This window comes from Anabas testudineus, chromosome 22, assembly GCF_900324465.2.
Source record: "Anabas testudineus chromosome 22, fAnaTes1.2, whole genome shotgun sequence".
In the NCBI taxonomy this organism is placed as follows: domain Eukaryota; kingdom Metazoa; phylum Chordata; class Actinopteri; order Anabantiformes; family Anabantidae; genus Anabas; species Anabas testudineus.
In genome coordinates, this window is record NC_046630.1 from 19776594 (window position 1) to 19799688 (window position 23095).

The 23095-nt window shown below is 39.0% G+C and overlaps 1 protein-coding gene across 1 annotated transcript in view; it reads right to left on the minus strand.

The window, feature by feature from the left end:
- Window positions 1-23095, minus strand: part of slc12a2 (solute carrier family 12 member 2) — a 54441-nt gene that overhangs the window by 14767 nt on the left and 16579 nt on the right. The window contains exons 2-18 of the mRNA XM_026338850.1: window positions 18863-18982; window positions 16566-16641; window positions 13787-13882; window positions 11461-11600; window positions 11103-11213; window positions 10802-10910; window positions 10573-10697; window positions 10261-10345; window positions 10009-10169; window positions 9800-9907; window positions 9563-9686; window positions 9133-9234; window positions 7305-7460; window positions 5467-5566; window positions 3608-3719; window positions 1886-2026; window positions 739-845 (exon numbers count right to left, since the gene is read on the minus strand). Of these exons, the coding sequence (XP_026194635.1) occupies window positions 739-845; window positions 1886-2026; window positions 3608-3719; window positions 5467-5566; window positions 7305-7460; window positions 9133-9234; window positions 9563-9686; window positions 9800-9907; window positions 10009-10169; window positions 10261-10345; window positions 10573-10697; window positions 10802-10910; window positions 11103-11213; window positions 11461-11600; window positions 13787-13882; window positions 16566-16641; window positions 18863-18982 (1973 nt within the window). The remainder of the gene's footprint in view (window positions 1-738; window positions 846-1885; window positions 2027-3607; window positions 3720-5466; window positions 5567-7304; window positions 7461-9132; window positions 9235-9562; window positions 9687-9799; window positions 9908-10008; window positions 10170-10260; window positions 10346-10572; window positions 10698-10801; window positions 10911-11102; window positions 11214-11460; window positions 11601-13786; window positions 13883-16565; window positions 16642-18862; window positions 18983-23095) is intronic.

Consider the following 23095-nt stretch of genomic DNA (forward strand, 5'->3'; position numbering starts at 1 on the left):
CTAATGCTATAAGCCCCACACTTTACAGTGTGTTTAAGTCCTTCACTTACGGTCTTACATGGCTAATAAAGGATCTGGCAGGAAAACAAGATTTTACAATAACAATGAGATGGACTTGTGTATTAATTAAGTTCATAAGTTCATATTAAGTAAATAAAATGGGTGTAATTAGTACCATCTCTCACTATACTCTATATTTCAGTATAGTTTGAAGAAGTGGAAGCTGAGGTGGTAACTACTGTGACTGCTTTCAATTACGCAAGTCATCCAAATTTCCAAGACTAGTGAAACTGAACGCAAACATACAGGAAATGTGCAAACTACTCCTTACAGGCCTGTGTGTGCATGTCTGACTGTATTACCACATATTCAGTTACACTGCTTTCATGTGTGTAGGAAGGTTGAATGGGTTAGAGAGAGAGAGAAAAAAATAGCTGCAGGAAAGAATATCTCCTTTCAGAAAAGCTGTTTCTCTGCTGACGAAAGATGTTACTATAAAAAGTGGCTCTTCATTCAGTATTCATGCGCTATTTATTTATAATTGAATTTGTCACATCTGTTAAAGTTGCTTTACTGCTACACTACATAACTGTTCGTAAAAAATGTCAGAAGTTAAATAACGGTAAGAGTAACGTACTGTTTTTAAGCAACACTTCTTTTAGTGACTGTTCGCAGTCTTATTTTAACTTTGCATTGTCACAGGAGAGCCTTAGAATTCTTCAAAACAACTGGACTTACTGGATCATACTGATGTAAGTCTCCACATTCATCATGTCTCCGTCCTTCCAGTCGTTCTTAAAGCCCAGCACCAGAGTATTGGGCTTGAGGCGACCCAAGCCAGCAGCCTGCAGGGTAAAAGAAGGAAATAACACTGAACTCACACGTCGCTTCCAAAATAAAGGATGGCTACTTTCTCTGAGTTCAAAATGCTGTTACTGTGCTATTTCTGATTATATTCACTTTTTTTCATGCCAGGCTAGCCCATCCAGCTTTAACACTGGACAGTGAAAAATTTGCCAGCATTTGGCTCACCTATGCCAGAGCCACTTTACAGATGCCTGCAAGTTTAATTCCTCACCACATTAACAGCACAGCAGAAACTCACAAACTAAGTGTTCCACAACTAGTTAAATTACAACCTGTTAAAGCCCATATTAGAATATTTGTAAAAAAAATTAATTATATATTGGTCTGCTTTTCAAAGTCTGGGCAAAGTAAAATTGCCTATTTGTTTACAAAACATTGAACATTTTTAAAAAGTTATTGCTAAAAGCGTGTAAAAAATATTTAGTACTGGATGTGGACTAAGCCTTTTTTGACTGGGGTGGAGAGGAAGCTCTATGAGGCACTGAAGCAACTGATGAAATGATGTAAATCTGGAACACAGGATTTTCCCAATAGTATTTTCATGTAATTTAAGTATGAAGAATACCATTAAAAGTTTTTTAAAAAAATTCCCATGAACCATAGGAGTTCACTGGCTACAAATAAAAGGCCATGTGTGAGTCCACAGGTGGCAGATATGTCTGGAATAACAATAGGGCTAAATGCTGCAGACACCTGGAGACAGCAAAGCTCACATCTACAAGGTTGAAATAACTACTTTAGAACAGAGTGTTGGTGGATAATATGTCTTACTATCATGATAAGAGGCATGTTCTTATCAATACCAACAAACACGGCACAGTGAGCCAACACTACTGGCTGCTGGTATTTGTTGGCACTTGGTACAAGAGGCCTGAACAACACTTGTTACATGACAGCCAACTGACTTATCTCAGCACACTTGTTTGCTTTTTACACAGTAATATCCCCTAGAACAACACAGGCTCAAAACATGTAAGATCCTTTTTATATCATCATTACTGCAGTGCTGTTTTCTTACCTGCAGCAGGTACTGCGCGCCCTGCTTTAAATCCTCAGCGAACACTGGTGTGTAGAAGGCTTTAGTCTCATTCTTCAGCAGCCAGCGCTGATACCGGGACTGCTCTGTGGCTAGATCTTTGAAGTTTGGCCTTCTGTAGCCCTGTGTAGAGGTGCACACACACAAAGACAGAAAATGTGACTAACCCCAAAGCCTTGCATTTAGCATGGCAGAAGTTCAAAACAAATGACATGGCTGTCCAGATAAATGTGTCGATCCAGACGTCATTGAATGATGAATTAGATAAGATTGTGATCATTGATTGAAGAATTTAACTTGAAGTCCTGCTTTCAATCTCCTCATCAGGGAGTTTATTTATTTGTGGAGAAAATTATTCACAAAGCTGTTCTTCAGCCAGGAAACAGTAATTCCATTGGCTGGGAATGTTTACACCATTTAATTTGTCCTCCTAATGGCAGCAATACAAACAGGAAGCAGGGCAGATCAGAGGCCACTTGTAGAGGGTGGCGTGTTCCACAGAGCCAGAGTGGCCGCACAGCACAGAGCCTGCATTCATCCAATCAAGATGGCTTTTCCATTGTGAAGCAGTTCAGCCTGGCGGGGGCTTTTTACACTGTGTATATAGGAGTGGAACTAACACGTCAACCCTATCACCACTGTGGCTCACTGATGTGCTCATGAGCTCTAAGGTGACTCTTAAAGGAACAAGGTACATGTTACATATGTTAGCTGATTAGCAACCTCAAATGTCATTAGATATGTTTAAGTTGTTAATACATACACAGTTTGTAATACATTAGCAATCAAAGTGAGTTTTGGAGCAGCCCTACAGTTTTGATTGAATAGATTTACACAGTCGGTGTAACCCAATCCTGTGTAGTTGAGCCTGCCTCATATTTCAGTTCAGTCAGTGTTGTCAGCCTTTGTGGAAAAAATAGTTTTCTAAAACACAAGAAGATATAGCGTAATAAGTGTAATCTCATCTTTTTTCATCCCTACATTCTCAACAATTAGGTTCATTGCGTAATACTACAGTGAGCATGTTTATTATTATATACAGGGGTGTTTGAAAGTTTGTGAAGCCTTGTAAATCGACCTAAAACCTGACTGCAAATTCACAGCCATAGTCCTAAAACTAAATGAAGGGAAACAAATACAAAAAGGCACTTATTTCTTTATTGTCAAAAATTTCAGTATGACAAAACTATGTGCAGAGATGACACTGAATTTCTATAGGATGCAGCTAAAAATTTGTTTCAGAGAGTAGTGGCGCCTTCCTTAAAGCTCTCCCACGAACACCACTGTTGTACAATGTTCTCCTGATAGTGGACGAACACCGATAGTTTGCTAGACATTACCCTGTGGTTCCTTGTGACCTCCTGGACTACTACACTCCTGCTCTTGGTGTGATCTTCATCATTTTCCACTATAAATAGTAATATTTTGGTTAGTTTGTTTTGTAATATTTAAGCAAGTGTAGAGAAAACTGTAAAGGGTTCACAAACTTCTAAGCACCACAGCAGTCCAACAAAGTTCCTTTTCAAAAACCGCCAGCAGTATTTAATTACATGCTCTCAACAATAATAATAATATATTTGTCTGTGTTGGGACTTTCATGAGTCTCTGAAGCATTTTAGGACCATTGTGGGTTTTTAAAACATCTTTTCAGTTACCACAAAATGAAAAAGTACAAACAGCAACAGTGTCTGAGTATCTGCTCACCGTGCGAATGTGACCACAGATCATGAGGCCTACGTTCTTGGTGAAACTGTGGACCAGATCCAGAAGAGCTGGCCGAGAGTTTGGGTATCCAGTCATCACCAAACACTGAGGTCTACATTGAGACATATCCAAGAAAACTCATCAACTTATCAGCGCTAGTGTCACTTTTTATATATCTATATATATCTATACACGCACACACACGCACACACACGCACGCACACACACGCACACACACTCGCTCAAAAGGTTGGGATCACTTGGGAATTTCTTTGTTTTCCAAAAACACATTTTAAGGCAATTTGCAAACAATGTTATCCATTTCACAAACAATTAAAATTAATCTGATGATTTTTAAAGAATTATCTACATTTTTGCATAGAGACCTATTATTAACAACTCGTCTGCATTAATCTCCTGGTATGGCTGGTAATTCAAGTTAATGATTTTGTAAGGCTAATTAATTATGAGAAAACACTTTTACAATTGTGTTGCACAGCTGAGAACAGTTGAACAAACGGAGCAAACAAGGGAGCATGGCATTCTTTAGGTTAGTTTAGTATCTGAACATCAGCAGTTTGTTTAGGGGTTCCAATAAGTACCAACAGAAAGAAAGAACTTTCATTAGAGATTCATCAGTCTATTGTTGTCTTTAGAAAGGAAGGCTAGTCAATGCTAGAAAATGTGAGGAAACTTAAAATTTCTTATCATGCTGTTAACAGCAGCACAAACTGACTAACAGGGACAGAAAAAGGAGTGGGAGGCCCTGATGCACAACTGTGCAAGAAGACAAATAGCTGAGAGTGTGTAGTTTAAGATGAGGACATGTGAGGTGTCTTTAACTACACACTGGTAGCTGCACTAAATGGTACACGTCAATTACAAGTGTCAACAGTGAAGAGAAGACTTCAGTATGCTGGATCTGAAGAAGCCATATTTTAGACTGGCCAATATAAACAAAATACTGAGATGGGCCATGAAATATTGGACAATGAAAGACTGGAAGAAGGGGTCTACAGATAAGACAAGATGATAGAACAGTGCTTAATACCTTTAGTCATGCATGGTGGAGGCAGCGTAATGGTCTGGATGCACTTTGGAGGTGGTAAAATAGGAAATTTGTACAGACTGGAAGGGACATTGTGGAAGGAAAGCTATCAAAATTGAAAACTAGAATGCCTAAGGTTTGCCAGGCTGTAATTGCTGCAAAAGGTGTTGCAGAAAAATTCTAAAGAACACATTCGTCATTTCAATCAAAATCATTATTTCTAACTCAGACAATGTCAGCATGTCCTGTTCTTTTGCTATATTTCTTATTCAGACTAATTTCATGTCTGTTTCCTTCGAAAACAATAATAAGTGATCCCAAACTTTTTAGAACTGTATATTCAAACAATGCACTAGTCATCATCTTTTGCTTTGACATCTAAACAGTAGCATTATTAGCGTTTATATCTGCAGCCACTGTTTCTTGTGACCTTCACAGTACCCTCTAGTCCTCTTAGCATAGGACAAAAGAAAAAACAAAGTAGCGCACATCAAAGCAAATATGTTAAGCACCATGGGATTTAATTCAGGCAGTGAAACAGAGACAAGAAGGAGCTCAGGGGAACATGCAAGTCATACTGAAGACACCATCAGATGCCTTTTAATCCCTCACTTGGTTTGCTGCCATGGGAATATCCCAAAGGCACATTATCACTAATAGATCCTTTAAAGCACTACAGCATTGATAGGACAAATCTGGCAGTATTCAAAAGATAGATATTAATATGCAAATAGCCAGAACTCAGTGTTTATTTACAATTTTAAGCTGTGTGGTAACTGCAGATGTGAAATGTGTGTCCTATGTTTGGTACCTGAAGTTCTTGATGTGGTCCTCCACTCCACTGAGGTGCAGAGTGTGGGTTAGGGCCTGGTGGTAGGTCAGAGCCTGGGTCGACGAACCCCAGTTCACATCTGGAGGGGAGGACACACGCAGGCAGAAACACACAGTGCCATTAAGATGAGTGTTTACAGGCCATCGTGCTGGGCCAAAGGCTGTCTGACACATGTGGTGTTACAGGCATTGGAAATACCTCCTATGTGTGTGTAGCTGCAATTCAAACTGAGTGTACACACAGGTGTGTGTACAGAGCTGCACAGATGAGTGTTGCAGAGAGGAACAATATGACAATGCAGTATCATGTAGCAGTGTGATATTACAGCACACAATATATATATATTTTTTTTTTATTTCTTTACAACTATTCAGCCTAATGAACTATCAACATTTTTGGAAATGCTACAACTTAGATCAGGACAGGTCGTGTTTCGTCTAGGGCAGGACAAAGACAGGAAGCAGGGAAAAGGGTTAACCGAGTTCGAGTCTAAACATTCAAAACTGTATATATAACCTTTTTTTTTTTCTTTTTATTACATGTTTCATATGTGTCCAGTATCACAAAGAAATAGAAAAATGCATTAACACCAATAACACTATCAAAATGCCTTAAGCTTGTTTCAATCAACCAATCAATCTGTAGCAGCACAGTAGCACATGACACAGGAAAACAGACACAGTCAATATAAAATATGCAGGACGGGGGGGGGGTACTTTCATCACCGTATTCTCTCTGAGTACACCATACTGATAGCTGAGGGTAGAAAAGAGTGTTTGTATTCTATTGGTTCTGGCTCGTGGCTGCCTAAAAAGAGAACCAGAAGGCAGCACATGAAACTCAGAGTGTGGGGGATGGGTGCTGTCAGAAAGGATTGACTGTACCTTGTTCAGCAGCTGCTTCCTATGGAGGTCAGAAAAGCTGCTTACAGGAATTCCAATGATTTTACTACTAACTTTAACCACCCCATTTAGTGCATTTTTCCTCTTTAACACTGAGTGAGCCAAACCAACAGATAAAAGAAAATGAAAGGACACTTTTAATGAAAGCTCTGTAAAATAATGTTATTAGAGTTCCATCAACCTAAAACTTGTTCAGCCTTCGTAGACCGAAAAGATGTTGTTGACTTTTTATGCACAGTATGTTTGTGTTTTGTTCAAATGAAAGTTTATTCTCAATTATAGTAGCCAGGTGTTTAAAGGACTCGAATGCGTCTACAGCCTGGCTATTTATTACAGTGCTGTAAGAACCTGGTGCATTACGTCCAAAATCAATATACATGTCCTAAGTTTTAGGTATATTCAACTCCAGGATTCAGAGCACCATTTTAAAAATTCACCCACCACAGGACCACGAGATGACTCGTCATTGTTCAGCAAGCTGACCATCACTGTGTCGTCTTCAAGCTTCACGATATGTCAATTTTTAAACCTGCTGATATAGTCATTTGTGCATAAGATGTATAAGAGAGTAGAGAGAACACAGCCCTGTGGTGAACCAGTAGATACTGTGGTCTGGTCTGAGAAGTGTCCGTTGGCTCTTATTCTATGAGGTTAGTGCTACAGGCCTATAATCATTCAGTGACCTGGTGTGGGAAAGCTTAGCAACAGGGACCACAGTTGATCGTTTCCACAGAGTTGGTACCCTTTGCTGGCTAAGAGACAGATTTATTTATTGACTACATAGATAGCTAATGGCTAAGGTTATGGGCTAGGCTAGGTTGCAGAATTATGATTATGATTCTATGAACAGTGGCTGGTTACAATAATATCATGGGTAAATTGGTGCCAATAGTTACAGTTAATACTGTAACTCACCTGGCTTCTTGTAGCTGACGTAGATGTAGAGACCCATAACAATGACGTTGGTGAAGAGAGCAGCCCACCAGTTGATCACAAACATCACCACACAGCAAAGAATGGCTCCAGCAAGAGAAACCCACATGTTGTAGTATTTGAAGCTGGGGCGCCACCCTGTAGTGCAGATCCAGACAAGTCACAACAGCGCAAAAAAAGCAAAAGTTTGTTTAATAACATTAAAAGTCAGAGTGCTAGTCACTGTAAAGCTATTGCAATATCTTCCAAATAATTATGGAGCTGCACTTAGTGTAAAGGTCGATTTGTCCAAGAGTCCTTTACTGTGACTAATTTAAGTAAGACCTGCTATTAAACACTGAAAAACAGAAAAAAAGAGTGGTCATCCTCCATTAAAGGAAACCTTTTGCAATCATTTTCATCATTAACATGGTCTGAACATTGTAAATGTTGCTATTAAAGAGCATGGATAAAGCTGAAGTAGGATATGTGGTAGGGGTTAAAGAATGGGAGTTAGCCTGTTAGACTGGAGACCAGAAAGTTATATCAGCTATTAGGGACCATATTTATTTACGTAATTATTAGGTACCATAGAAACTAGACTAGTGGGATTTTAGTGATGGGATATAGCTGGACTGTGTGTAGTTACACAATGACAGTCTAAGACAAACCACAGGACATAAAGGGTACATTCATGGTAATGTTTCTCTCAGCCCAATTCAGGGGTTTTATACATCCCCCAGAGTGAGGAGAGATTGGCCCTAAAGAGGCCAAAACACTAAATGGGGTTTATAGTTTCTTGTTGCAGAGGCAGTAAAATCCATTACTGAATGTCTGTATTATTGTTGGCCTCTAAGTGAGTCATGTACCATTTAAGTCCATGTAATTATATGACCCGCTTGGAAGAATTAGAAACAGATAAAGAATCTGTACCTGAAATTCTGCTAGAGCTTTGGTATTGAGGAGGAAAAAGCACATAACTCAATACACAAAAAATCAACTACATACATTTACACTATATTCAATTTACATTTTACATCATACAGTTAAGTTCACCCAAATTACAAAAGAAAGTATTTTCTCACTTACTTATTTTTGGTAATTAATAATGCAGACAGTTTGGGTTTCATTAGTCCAGGTTCTGAGATGGCTATGTCTGAGCTTTCTGAATTCACCACCAATACAGTGAAGTATTATAAACTGCTAAATTGGTTTTTCCGTGCCTGTTACCTGTCATTGTTTGTATCTACATTGTACTGATTTCCTTATGCTGAACCAGTGTTTGTGGTATCTACTACTCACCCACTGTACAACCTACCTACTTTTAACCCTTTGTTTAACTGCTTTCATGTTGCATATTGTCTTGTTCTGGTTTATTTTTATTTCAAGGGATAATTCAACACCTGGTCAGAGGATAGAATTTGAAAACTAGACACTTGGCTTACACTTTACAGCTATGATGATCCATGTCCCTGTTGGAATAAATGGCAGGTCATGTAAACGATCACCTGACTGCTTTTACCTCAGATGTCTTGTTATCTGTTCCGTAGGCACTCTGATTTGACCAGTCTTGTGATGTGTCAAACAATACTCTAAGTTCTTTGAAGGCACTCTACAGCTCAGGACTTGTCTAAGTGTTTAAATAATTCCTTTTGAAACCCCATCATCTCACATCACTATCACAGCTAAATACCAGATTACCTGTGACCCTGAAGAGCTGCTCACTTTCAAAAGCAGATAAGGAATGGCTCGAGTAAGTTCCTGTGTTGTCCTAACATCAGCAAATAGCACATTTTATATTTTATCTCCTGTTTCTAGGTCTTGATCTTACCTGGTGAGTTAGCCAGCGAGGCATGGAACACTGAGAAGTTGATCAAAGCATAAGATGCCAAGAAAAAGTTGGAGATGATGGGGGCAATAGTATTCAGTTTAGCTGCAATATAAAAACAAAATATTTTTTTAGATTGTTTAACTGTAAGTTCTTTCAGAGCAAAGAACTTTATTTTATAGGTATAGATTTCTCAGTATTTTTCTCAAACATTTTCAGATTAAAACTATGTAATCTTGTACTAATTGCACCAACAATAGCAATATGCTTGAAATAACAACTCCATTTAAATCAAATTAAATTCTTTTTTTTATGTATTCTTAGCAATCATATATATATATATATATATATATATATATATATATATATATATATATATATATATATATATATATATATTTTATGTCTATATGAGCAGGGTATGCTGCCATACCAATGAGGATGAAGGCCAGAGCGATACCGAAAGTCAGAATGTAGCCTCGGAGGGGCTCATTGTTCTTGCCGTAACCTTTTGCAAACAAGCTCAGGCCAGGGTAGATGTTGTCCTTGCATAAAGCCTGTGGAAAAAACAGACACATCAAATACTTTTTAGTCGTGCTTAATGAAAAGACACAACATGAACTACTATGTAAATCAAAATCCATGTTTATTGAGCATCTGTATAACTCACCTGGAAAACTTTAGGTGCACTAACTAAAGAGGCCAGAGCCGAGGACAGAGTGGCAGAGAAGATTCCAGCAGTGATAATTGGTGCAAAACCAGAAACCAGACTCATCACCTGAAGATGTATGCAAATTTAACAGTTTAACTTCTGCAGCTAACAATATCATATACTTCTAACATGCTTCAAACCTTATGTTCTGATACACTCCATCATACCTGGAAGTCATTATGAAGTCCATAGGGACAGTTGTTTTTATCTCTCTTACAGGCATTGAAGTCGTAGCCAAATTTGCAGGCCGCCTCAGTGCAGTTCATCATAAACTGAGAACTCACTGTGTCGTTCACATTGCCACTAGCATCTCTTACAATGCAGGCACCTAGAGTTAGAAAAGCATGATGTATATATAAAAAAATTAATAGATTTGAAAAGACTACAGAGAATATGAGCAGTAGCAGGTACTACGTCACCTGTTGAAACAGCAACACCCAGGTAGACTATTCCTGTGATCAAAATGGCCAGGAGGGTTCCTCTAGGAATGGCTAGCTGTGGGTCCTGGAACAAACAACCACAACACAGATGTAAGACAGCAAGCAGTCTGTAATGTATAAACCTTTTAATCATAATCAATACAGGATTTTGGCACACCAAAGGTCATCAGATCAACCACTGTTACATTTTACCATTTCCAAAAGAGTAAATTAGTGAAAGCATCAGACACACCAGTGCGGAAAACGCTACACAAAGTGAGCTCACTTGGCTTGATGTCACATGTGACTTACAGCAAGGTCTCCTGAAATGTTGGCTCCAGCCAGAATACCAGTGGCTGCAGGGAAGAAGATGGCAAATACGGAGAAGAACGTTTCACCTCGGAAGTCCGGACCCATATTCTCCCACATGATAGAACCTAGAAAAGAAAATATTGAATACAAAAAAAAAACCAGCTGAGCCTTCAGTTTCTAAACTGAATCTAGCCTCAAATAAGTATTAATTGATCAGGGTGTGTCATACCGTCATAGCCAAAGAAGCCAGAAGACTCTTTTGCCTTCACAGGAATGAAGGTTCCAATGAAGAAGTTGATGATGGCTATTGTGAGGACAACAAGTAAAAAGACCTGTGCCTGTATGAAAGTAAATTAACCAAGGCATTAGTCATCAGTGTATGTATCATTCATTGTTTGTGTCCTGAGTTTGAAAGGGGTTTATTTTTGGAGTCTGTTATGGGCTTTTTTTTAATCAGATCTTTTAGGACATTCTAGTTTGTATGCAACTTATGTTCACTGTCACTGTTTCAGATTAGATCATGTTCATACCTTGGCCTCCCATTCCATTCCTGCCACAGAAATGCCAAGCAGAAGGATTACTGTGATGGTGCCAATGATTCGGATATCGTTGGTTTGATCCGTCATGACGATATCTGCATCCTGAGAGAGAATTCTAAGTTTCATTAAATGATTGACTGTACACACATTGCAGTTCTTTGAAATTTTCAGGTTTTGGAGTCAGTCTGATTGTATCAATCAGAGAGGAGACCTTTTAGGGTTTTAGACTTTTAGTACAGAATTATGCAGCTAAATCAGGGCCAAATGTTATGTCAATGTTATGTTCCATTAATTTTTGGAATTTCTGTGAATAAGTTATTAATCTTAATTAAGGTGTTGAGAGACTTACGGCAAGAAGTTCCACAACAGTTTCTGCAAAGCCCACTACATACATGGCTACAGCCACTGCATTGGCGAAGGCAAAGATCAGACCAATGGAGCCTCCAAACTCTGGCCCCAGACTCCTTGAAATTAAGTAATATGCTCCACCTAGAAAGAACATAAATAAACTGATATAAACTTATACTCTTAAGCCACTCCACTTGGGGTTTGAAGACATGCAGAGGATAGAACAAAACCCCTTACAGGCACATACACTTTGCATATTTAAATTTAGTCATTTGGCGCCTTTATCCAAAGCTACTTTCAAGTGAATAACAATGACATTCTTTTATTGTTCCCCTTGGACAGTTGCCAGACAGTTCATATTGGCACTACTATAGGTTTTCTGTGTCTTGTCCAAGGACACCTCTGCAGGTAGCTAGAAAGAACCGGGAATTGAACCACTAATCCTGGTTGCTCTACAAGTTACTTACTTACCATGGTGGCCTTGAGTAGCATGCATGTGCAACTATAAAATTTATCTCAGCCGGAGGTTTGAATCAGAAACAGAGTATTAAAAACTAACCTATTGACTTTATCCATAACTACCTGCATACACATACCTGTCATTTATATCATCATTGCCATTTTCTCTGCTGTGAACTGAACATATACCTCTCTGAATGTCACCATGGCTTCTGTTGGCTGAGGAGCTGAAGTTTATAAGGAAGAAATCTGTCATGGTTGATTAGGCTGTAGTCTCATTGTACTATTGTAAAACATTAAGTAGACTAATTGTAGTCCAAAAAATCCTGCAGAATGACATGTCCTCACTCTAGAGTGTCGTGTTCAGTAACTGCATTCTCCCTGTTAATCTTTCTTCATCCATCCTATAAGTAATTGAAGCTTATTACATGCATATTTTTGAACCAGGGCCTCCAGTATTGGACTGAAGTAACTCGTCTCGTCAGACTAAGTAGGATACACATATCCAATATTAGACAACTTGTCAATTCTGTTTTGCATAAAGGTCTCTCGGCTTCCTTTCATCATGCTGCTGAGTCACTTTAGTGTTTAAGTCATGGTGGGCAGCACTGAGATGTTATTTGAGAATCTGCTCTCATTAAATAGCATCCTGTAACACCTCCATTGTTTGAGTCTGCGTGTATGAGTGGTGAAAAAGGGTAAAAGAGATTGTTTTTCTGACAGCTCTGGCACAGGTTGCTTAGAAGCAACACTGATTGCCAATATGATTTCCTCCTTCCTTTTTATCACTAGAAACTGCAACACAGTGCAACTGTCTGTGTGCTGCTCAATTGTCCAGACAGGCGTCTGTGTAATTTTAAGCTGCTTTGTTGCAGGCAATTTTAGCCGGCAGAACAGTGCTAGAAGTAGCATGAGTAGTAAGACATGCTTTTTCAAGCAGCTGATTAGCAGAGTGACACTAGTACAAAGTAGTACACATTAGTACTTGATGTGGAGTGTGGGCTGCTCTGGAGACGGTTCCTAACTGTTTTCTGTGTACCTGTGGTTCTGAACATTTGAGGTGAGTATAAGTTGAATTGGGCTCTAAAGACTGCTTAACCTCTATGACCAAACCTTTTTGAATGTTTGACCAGCTTTGGAAAACCTGCCCCTTTCCAAAATGAGATTACAGAAGATCTGTGTATGACAATTTCCAGAACCAGTGTTCCATCATTCAAATTCACACCACACCATGATTAGTTAGATGTGCAGAGGTGAGAATGGAGTCCAGAATTGTATGTGCTGATGTCATGACTCCCACCCCACTCTCTCTACCGTGGCTGGGTCTTCAAACTGCCTGCTAGTATGGCACAGTGTAAACACTTCCTGATGTGGTTCTATAGCATGTATGTACAGCAAATTCAGGTGTACACATCAGGAAATTATCCAATGTTTGGATACAAAATAATTTAATCTTGATCTCACTATGAAATATTGACCTGATTACAAAAAGGCTATTTTGCCTGATCCAGTAACTCAGGAATGTGTCAGACCCCCCACTCTAACATTGCTTTCATTGACTTCAACACAAACTGCTGTGATCTTGAATTTATTCTCTCACTAAGACAGCGGAAAGAGATGTGTGCTTAACCCTTTGTTCATCTGACTTCTAATAAAGCTGCACACAATATGCTGCACTGTGATGGATGACTGTTGGCTGCTCACGCTGCTTAAAATCACACAGATGGATTACCACATTGAGCAGCAGGTAGATATGAGATGTTACATGAGAACCATGCTACTCCACAGGAGGGTTAAAGTCAATCACTGGAGTTTTCTGCTTTTCTGACATTGTCTTTTGTGTCTAAATAAAAGAAAATCACGCGTACCTCCTCGAACGAAGCCGTTGGTGGCAATGGCAGAGGTGGAGAGGCCGGTGATGGTTGTCACTGTTGTAGCCATGGCAACAATCAAACAGGAGAGAGCTGCAGAAGAAAGAACAGTGTGAACTCTACCAATCTCTTAAATGAAAAAATGTGCAACATTGTTTGTAGCAGGCCTTCTGATCATGCTGAGCTCTGTGAAAAGTAGCAGCATCACGATGGAGAGGAGCTGCCACAGCAAAAGTCTGCCACATGTGTCGCTTTGTGGTGAAATTTCACATTCAAGTGGAGAATCATCAACAAGTGCTGTTGGAGGTCAGGGTATGAGTTGTGTCGTGTGTGAAGTGAGAAAAGGCACTAACACAGGGTCGGAAATGAACACTTAGTGAGCACGAGAATATCAGTAAACACAGACTGTGTGCCACACGGCTCAGTAACGTCTCTGGACTGTAAGGTTTAAATTTATCAGTTATGTGCAGTCTTTGTCACATCACAGTAAAAACCTGGCTGTACATCAAATAGGCTCCTGACCAGCCTGACTGCTTTGTTTCTCTTTGAACGACAACAGATGCACATTATCGCCATAAACTCCAGTGAATTATATACCTTGTGGAAAAGTGGTGATTTTCAGTGATCTCTTGGTCCATTTAAACAGATCTGATGTGACATCTACTCAACACTGTCATCTATGCTTGGTCCGCAATAAGGTATTACAATGCAGGAAATAAAGTTTTGCTAGTGAAGCAACACTTTAACCACAGGCAGACTGCACACTACTTTAAATGTCTACACCATAACGCATTTCCTCACATATGACGTAGGCTTTCTAGAGGCTGATCCTGGATCTCTGGTCAAACCATTTAACCCTCTCTAGTTTGCTTATTAACCCCAACTTGGAGTAAATTACGCCAACAAAAAATCTGCTCCATCGCACCTACACCCACCTGAACAAGCCTGGGGACTTAGTGAGGACCATGTTTTTTGATTTCTCCAGTGCTTTCAACACCATCCAGCCTGCACTGATAGGAGAGAAATTAAAAAACATGTAGGTTAACACTCGCCTGATTACCTGGATCATGGACCTCACCAACTACCCACAGTATGTCTGCCTGCAGAACTGTGTGTCTGACACTGTGGTCTGTAGCACAGGTGCTCCACAGAGCACAGTTTCTCACAGTTGTTCCATTTCTTTTCACTATGTACACCTCAGACTTTAGGTACAACTCAGAGTCCTGTCATCTTCAGAAGTTCTCTGATGACTCTGCAGTTGTGGAACGGTATCAGGGTTGAAACATCACAGAGTACCAGAAAGTGGTGGACAGTTTTTTGGATTGGTGTGGACTAAACCATCTTCAATTCAATATCAGTAAAAGAAGGAGCTAGTGAATGACTTACGGAAATCTGGGAGTCCCATCATCCCTCTCTCTATACAGGGGGAGGGGGTGGAGGTCGTATCTGAGTACAAATACCTGGGAGTGCACTTGAACAAAGAACAGTACAACACCACTGTACAATAAGGCTCAGAGCCAGATGTACTTGCGGCTGCGGGTGTTCAGTCTGTGGTGGCCAGTTTTATCTTATATGCTGTGGTCTGCTGGAGCCGCAACATGAAGGTGGCAGACACTAACAGGCTGACTCTAAACTGATCAAGGTGGTTGTCTCTGTTCTGGGGGTAGAGCTGGATCCTCTATGTCAAGGGTGTCAAACTCAAATTCGCAGTGGGCCAAAATTTAAAACTAGGACGAAGTTGCGGGCCAAACTCAAACTTTATTGAAAAATGAACTGCAATTGTGCATGTTTTGCCATCTCTCCAGATATGCAATGTTGAACCTTTTCATATGGAAACAAACTTTAGTTTTGCGTAAACATTAAATCTGGAGCAAGAAAAGTTTAATATTCTAAACAAATGAGAAATTACATTTCTCACAACACATCAGTGGTATTCATTTCTTATTATGTCTCTATCTGTAGTCTTTCGAGTTCCTTTTTAATGAAAGTTTTTTTTCCACCACTGAAACAACAACAAAACCACCAAAAAACTTTCAACTATTACCAGTCCATGCCTTGGAGTAGAAAAAGTTCATAAAGACAGCCTCATTCAAGCTCAGTTTGCTACACTCTGATTTACTCTGATGCACATTGGTTCAAGTCAGATACCAGACATCTCTTTTTAGATGCAAGTGCATCAACGTCTGGGGTTAGGGTCCTGAGCTGAGGAAATCCTCAATATTGAGCGAAGGTGTTCATCAGTGAGACGTTTCCTGAGTGGTGTTTTGTTCCTCTTCATCAACATAGATATATGCTGCCGGAAATAGAGGGCATTTAAACAGCTTGGGCATGGAGTTGGGGCAGTGTGTCGGGGAGGAAACATGGAAACTGTGCAGCACCCACAGAGTCATACTTTGACTTGAGCGTGTTACTACACAGGAGTTCAATCATCTCCATTTGGAGTTTGGCTGTTGAGCTTTCCACGTCGACCACAAACGGATTACTGAGCAGTTCAAATCTGCATTTCTGGGCTTCATAGTCGTCAAATCACTGTGTAAACTCAGTACGGAGTACGCTGAGTTTTTTAGCAAACTGTGCACTTTTTCTAGTTTTGGGGAGGGGTGGATTAAGTTTGTCCAATGTGACTGGTTGCATTGATGCTAATAATTGTCAACAGAAAAGGAGAGGGCGCTTGGCGGTCTCAACTGATGCGACAACGCACTAGCAAAACATTCTGGGATTTGTAGTATTAGCTGTGTATGCGCTGTACACTGGGTTAGCAGGTGACTCTACTTACCAATTCCAGCCTGACCCACGATCCACGACATGCGGATGAAGAGCATCACTCCCCAGATGTTCAGCATACAGCGCACCTGCAAAAAAAGGGAGAATGTTACTGTGGGGGCAGCAGCACATAGCAAGACTTTCCATCATCAATGTAGCTACCTAACTTCTGAATTTAGCACCTTTAGCACAGTTTGCCAAAGACACCAAACATTTCTTATGCCTAAATGCAGCTCCTTCACTCTTATGAAGGGTTTTGTTAACAGCAGTCCAGGTTTGTGTTGGTGTGTTGACTAGCATTAAGGCGTATGTCAATGTAGTGCTTTCACGTTTGATTTGTACAATTCTGGTCAATAAATCGTAGCAACAATAGCTGCTTCCATCTCAATACTGAAACACACTGTGTGCTTGAACCTATTAGATTTTCTAAGGCAGCAAAAGGTTAAATGTGCCTGTACTGTTAGGCCATTAAAAAAATTTATAATTATCATGAAGAAAAATAACTCATGGTAAAGATTTTTAACCTGTGACTCATTTCAAGCTCAAGTAGCTGTTTTGGTATCTGCCAAAGCAAGACAAAATTAAAGTTCCTGTTTAAAAATAAATAACCCCAAAGCTGATATTTCTTGTTGTAAGAGGACCTATCAACTACATTTGTACACTGGCTTAATGCTAAGAAACTAACACTGTGTCCAAGCAGTCTTAGCAGTCTATTCGCTGCTGTTCTGGTGTGTTCAGGCACAGAACGGAGTGTAGGTCCTCAACCCAAAAAACATGAACAAAACAAAAACCCAAAGTATGGCCTGAACTGTGGATTTGGAATACTTACACCCATAGTTACAGTATAGGGGTATAGTAGTTACAGCTTTGAGGTAATTGTCCTTACTCCACTACATTTAGGGTTATTCTAAATTGTATACAAATCAAATCAACTAAAACATGATTATGTATCATTATGGATTATCCAAGTACATAAACTGGTTCAAATTTAGCTGTACAGTATATTCAAACAGTTAAACCATTTCCATGTTTTATTTCTACCCTAGTATTTTGTACCTTAAGTAAAATTTAAAGCATGCACCTCAACTTGATTAAAGAACCTAAAGTGGTACTTCTACTTAAAGTAGAACAAGCAAGTACTTTTACTTGAGTTTGTGTACTTCTACTACCTCAGCTTTTTGGTCAGTGAGCTAAGCCAGTCAGGAGAAAAATATTGAAAGACAGTTGTAACACAACTGAATTCATCAAAATGTAAAAAATCACTAAGAACTACCTAACAAACACAGCATAGACTGTGCTCAATTCATTGCTTGCTTGCTGCTTACAGTAGGTCATTGATTGGGGTGCCTTGCTACTTACATGGATGTAATCTCTTCTCAGCTCTTAACACTTTATTTCCTCACTCTGTTGAAGAGTTCTAGGGCAACACAGAATCTCTCTCGCAGCTTCAGGAGTACAGGTTTCAGTGGTTCAGCTAATCCTGATGTAAGACCCTGTCTTCCCTAAATCGATCAACTGGTGTCACACTGTAAAGTCATTCTAAGAAAATTTACAGACACCAGGAGACATGACAAGTAGTGCATGGTTTATATTGGAGAGGAAGTAAGGTCTAGTCATGTCAAAGTAAAAGCAGGAAGATAATATCCAGACACATCTTAATATAAAGTAATCATCCTCTGCTGACTGAACTTTCAACAAAATTAAACACACACCACCAAACACAGCTCAGCGTGAACCACATCTTTCTGTTATGAGTGACTTCTTCCTCAGTGGTTGAACCACTAAACATCCAAACCACTATCTGGGCCACTAGTAATTCACACTCATGGTCTAAAATCCTTAACAGTGTGTCATCTACTTGCACTTCCAGTTCAAATTATACTACATAGTGTTACATTATCCACTTTGATCCACTTTCCTGAGTTTAACTGGATGGCAAAACACTAAGGTCAATGTGCATCATGTAAAAACTTTACCTAATACAAGCACATAATATATTTTGACGGTTGTAAAGTCTCAAAAGTTGTCATAATTGTGATTCTATTAATAAAGTAATGTAGATGCTTTTTAAGCTTCTTTCTGGCTACTGTTTGGTCAAATTAACATTTTTCTGCACTGCCCCACACAGAGTGAAGAGGTCTCAGTCACACACAAACAGAAAAGATTATTTATTAAAGTATTTAATTAAATCATATTGTTTGCAGTTGGCCCTGCACAGGATGACAAAATAATTTCACTTTAACGTATTTAAGTGTTGAGTGCAGACAGGGAAAATAAATACAGAATATTAATTGACTAGAAAAGACTCACCAGCACCCCCTTAATCCAGCCAAACTTGACCACTCCTTTGGACTCTGCTGACTCTTTAGCAGCAGCATCATCCGTTGGCGTCAGCTCATCACCATTGGCGAAGCCATCTTCGAATGGCTCCTAAAAAGGACAAAAGATGAAATCGTGTTTTTACACCGCACACCGACCACAGTAGAAACACTGGTTTTGCGACTAAGTAGAGCACTTTCCATAGCTGAGTGTGACAGAACTTTATGGAACTGTTCTCAAAGTGTGGTAACAAAATAAAGACTGATCAGTGCACTGGCTGAGAGAGCCTCCTCCTTTGTGGATGCTGTTTATTTAGATAAGGTGAAATGTGTAAGATGTGAGATTTGAATTGACTCTACTTCCATCTAATATCTTATCTTTATTTAATTAACACTACAACTACCTGACAACATAATCAAGTATTTTAACTATGATACATCAACAACAAGGTCAGGTCTCAATTCTCTTTGGCACTAGCCCTTTAAAAAACAGACAGATCCACAGAAGAGGAAGTCTGTCCTTATTTTACTACAACAGTTCAAACACAGGAAGTCTTCCTCCTATTCACAGACAGTGGTGTGACGTGGGTGGCGTCTCTGCCAGGAATATAAAGCGTATTGACCTTCCTGCATTTAAGTCATGATGTCTGTAAACCATTACTTTCTCTGCATTTCCTCCCCTTCCCTCCACTAACCAGGACTGAACATAAAAGGGCATCAGACAAAACAAGCTTAACAGCATGACTTCGGAAAAGCTTGGACATTCTTTAGGGCGAAACAAAAGCAACACTAGCAATGCTGCAAGCCACACAGAAGTGGGAACTTGAATGACAATATTACTTGTGGAACCATGCTGCTTTAGAAGGTTTGACTTGTAAAGCTCCAATCTCAGTCAGTAACATCTAACATTAAGTTCTGGAGGAAAGTTGGGTTTAAGGGTAGTATCGTTAAAACCACTCATGGTTCACCATTCTAGGTTATTTAGACTAAGCCAAATTTTGCAATAAACCAGTACAGGTTCATCATGGGGACTGGCCTAATGGCCTGGGGCCAGTACAAGCATGTCGGGTAAGTTGACTGGCCTGTCACTGTGCAATTCACGCAAGGGACAGTTACGCCACCAATCACCTCTGATGCTAACTGTTTGTAGCTAAACCTTTACTCTCCAACACATTTTTTGTGGTGGGTACCTGCTTTCAAACAGCTGTTCTATTAACACTACACTACATTTAGGGTTATTCTAAATTGTATAATCAGAATAGCACCGAACTGAAGCAATCATCAACCCAATGTGACAGCCAAGTTCAAATTAAATTATAAATTAGTTTTTGTTCATAGCTACACCCATTGTTCATTTTAGTTTAAGTCATATTTATCTGGTAGCAACCCCCACAGGAAAATGTTTCCTCTGGTGTCATGGTACAGTAAATACTTGGTATGGTCTTATGGATGTTTTTGCAATTAACTTAGTAAATTTCAAGCATAAGCATCTTATCATATAATTTAACAGATTCCGTTTCATTATGCAATCAATACAAACTTTAACCTTGTATGTTCTACTACATTATTATGCAAAATATGATTTATTAGGTAAAGAAGCAGAAACCGTACCATAAAAGAATGCCTTGCTTAAAATCAAATGAGGATAAAATGTTATTAATCTCTGACAGGTTAATAATTAAATTACTACATGTAAAATGAAGATTTAACAAACTAACATTCAGAAGTACTGTTATCATGTTCCTGATTTTTTTCTTTATTATGATTTTACAATATTATGAGTACAGTTGTAGAAAGTGTTGACTTTTATTACACTGTCTAGAAAATGGACCAAGGTCTATAGTAAAATAAAGAAAGGAAACCTGAAACAAATGTGATTGAACATCTCTCAGCAGAGAGGTTCTGTTACAATGGGAGTATAAATAGGTGTTATAAATTATCCAACAGCGCTGTATACAAAGCTGTGGTGTGGGAGGGATGTCATGAGCATCACTCACCTTCACCTGGACCATCTGTCAACATGCACACCCTGCATTTGTCCCCTCAATGACTCAGCAACACTGCTGAGACCTGGCAGTCGCAGCTAGACTGTAGGCTGTAGAGAGCTAAGCTACCTCTCCGCATCAGAGTTAACTTCTGTTCCAAGTGTATTTTTACACTTACAAGGGCCTCTTCCCTGTAAAGTCAAAACACGAAGGCTTTACAACTAATCTTGCTAGTAAAATCAAACAAAGGTTTGTTACATTTAAGTTAAGTAACTGTGACTTTCTGATGTAGATGGACTGTTGCAAGTGAAAGGGACCTCTTTGTTGATATACCATGGTATTTTACTAGCATTAAGCATAACATGAAGAAAAAGCCCAAAAATAAAATCTCAGAATGAAGTAAGTCTCTGTGCAAATATACACAATAGAATAGAGGCAAGGGGAAAATCTATTGTGGAAGTGGGACAGAAATCTCTATACCCTAAGGCTGAGTGATTCTGGGTAAAATATCAATCCTATTTTTCTTTTTTCTTTTCGGCTCAGAATGGGGAATTTTTTTTATTCTTGAGAATATGTACTGTGTTGCAGAAGTCACGCAAGATGTAAATGCAGACTATGAGAGAGAAAGGGAGACTTGGTGTGATTTAAACCAGGAGTAATGGCTCATATTTTTACTCATATTTCCTTTCTCCAGGAAGTTGAACACATTAAAAGCCCCACAAATACTTTAAACAAATGAATGAAAAAGACATGGTCAAAATAATAACACAGTTTGGCCAGACCAAAAATACCACTTAATGTTTGTTTTGCGTTTCTTAATCAGATACAGCATAGTCCTGTCTTTTGTTGATACTGCTTATGGAGGAAGAAGGGACTGAATGTATTGATGCAATGGATTTCCTGACCAATACAAAGATGACAAACCTAGATGCACAGCACATACTATAAATTGGTGAAAGATAACTTGTCTGTTTATGATCATTGTTCTGGAATTTTTAAATATGGTAATAATTGTCAAGATTGTTTTACGGCCCTGTCTTATCATCAAGTACTGGAAGCTAGCACCAGAACCTGGAGGAAGCAAAGCATAGCAAGGCATCCTGTAAGCCTTATTCTTACAATGGCAAAAAAAATATGTGCATTAATTTGTCATTATTGTGACATGATTTTCATCTCAGTCAAGAGTATTACCAAATACAGTGTGCATAAAATAACGATACAAAAAAAAAATCTGATCTTTCATGTCTTTAATGAGAACAACCATAAAAATCTCACAGTGATAGTGAAAAAAAGTATGTAAACCCTCAAAAAGCTAACTGGTGTTAGCATAAGTGTTAAGAGATGTGGACTAGAGCTACTTCAACTGACAAAAAACACTAACTTTTTGAGTTTGCTTGAGGTAATGAGGTTTTAAATGGTTGTTCACGTTGAAGACATGAAAGATTTGAATTGTTTTGTATTATTATTTTATGCACATTGCATTTGTTAATACTGTTGACTTGAGATCACGTTTTATGAAAATTCCAAAAGGTTCACATATATTTTCTTGCCACTGTGTTACTACTAAGTTACCAGAATGCTAAATTGTTGCGTGCCCTCTAGCAGCTACAAACACACATCAGGTGTGGGGTTTGAATCACCATAATGACGTGAACTTGTGCAGTGCATGCTATCACTCTGAAGAACAACAAAAGCATATAAACTGAAAACAGATGTTTCCTTGAGGAGGTGTTTAGAATAGTGTTCTGGTTATTGTGCATTCGTGTTAGAAGAGATAAGATATCTCCAATTACATGCGGTACTTGCATCAGTTAAAATTCCATCTTTAATAGAAACAGTAAGACAATAGGAGGATGTGCACCATCGTCTAGCCATAAGGCACACTCATGACTAGTTCAACACAAAAAGTAAATGGTACAAACAGGCTACTGGTATCAAACCAAATGTCAGGTATCAGAAACGGAAATCAACGGAAATCAATTTAAGGTACAGGACAACTGAACAGTTAACTCATTGCAATGACGTGCATTTATGTAAACTACAAACTGGTTTTGAAATATGATCAGATATTTTTCTGAGGTTCGACAATGACTGACACTACAAATGAAATGTGTAAAAGATGACAAAAACAGAGCCTGAGCGAGGACAGAGAGGACTGCCAGTGATTTTCAGACTTCAGCTGTTAATTCATGAAAATTAAAACTTGCTTTGATGCCAAACAATGCAGAAAGCAGTAAGAG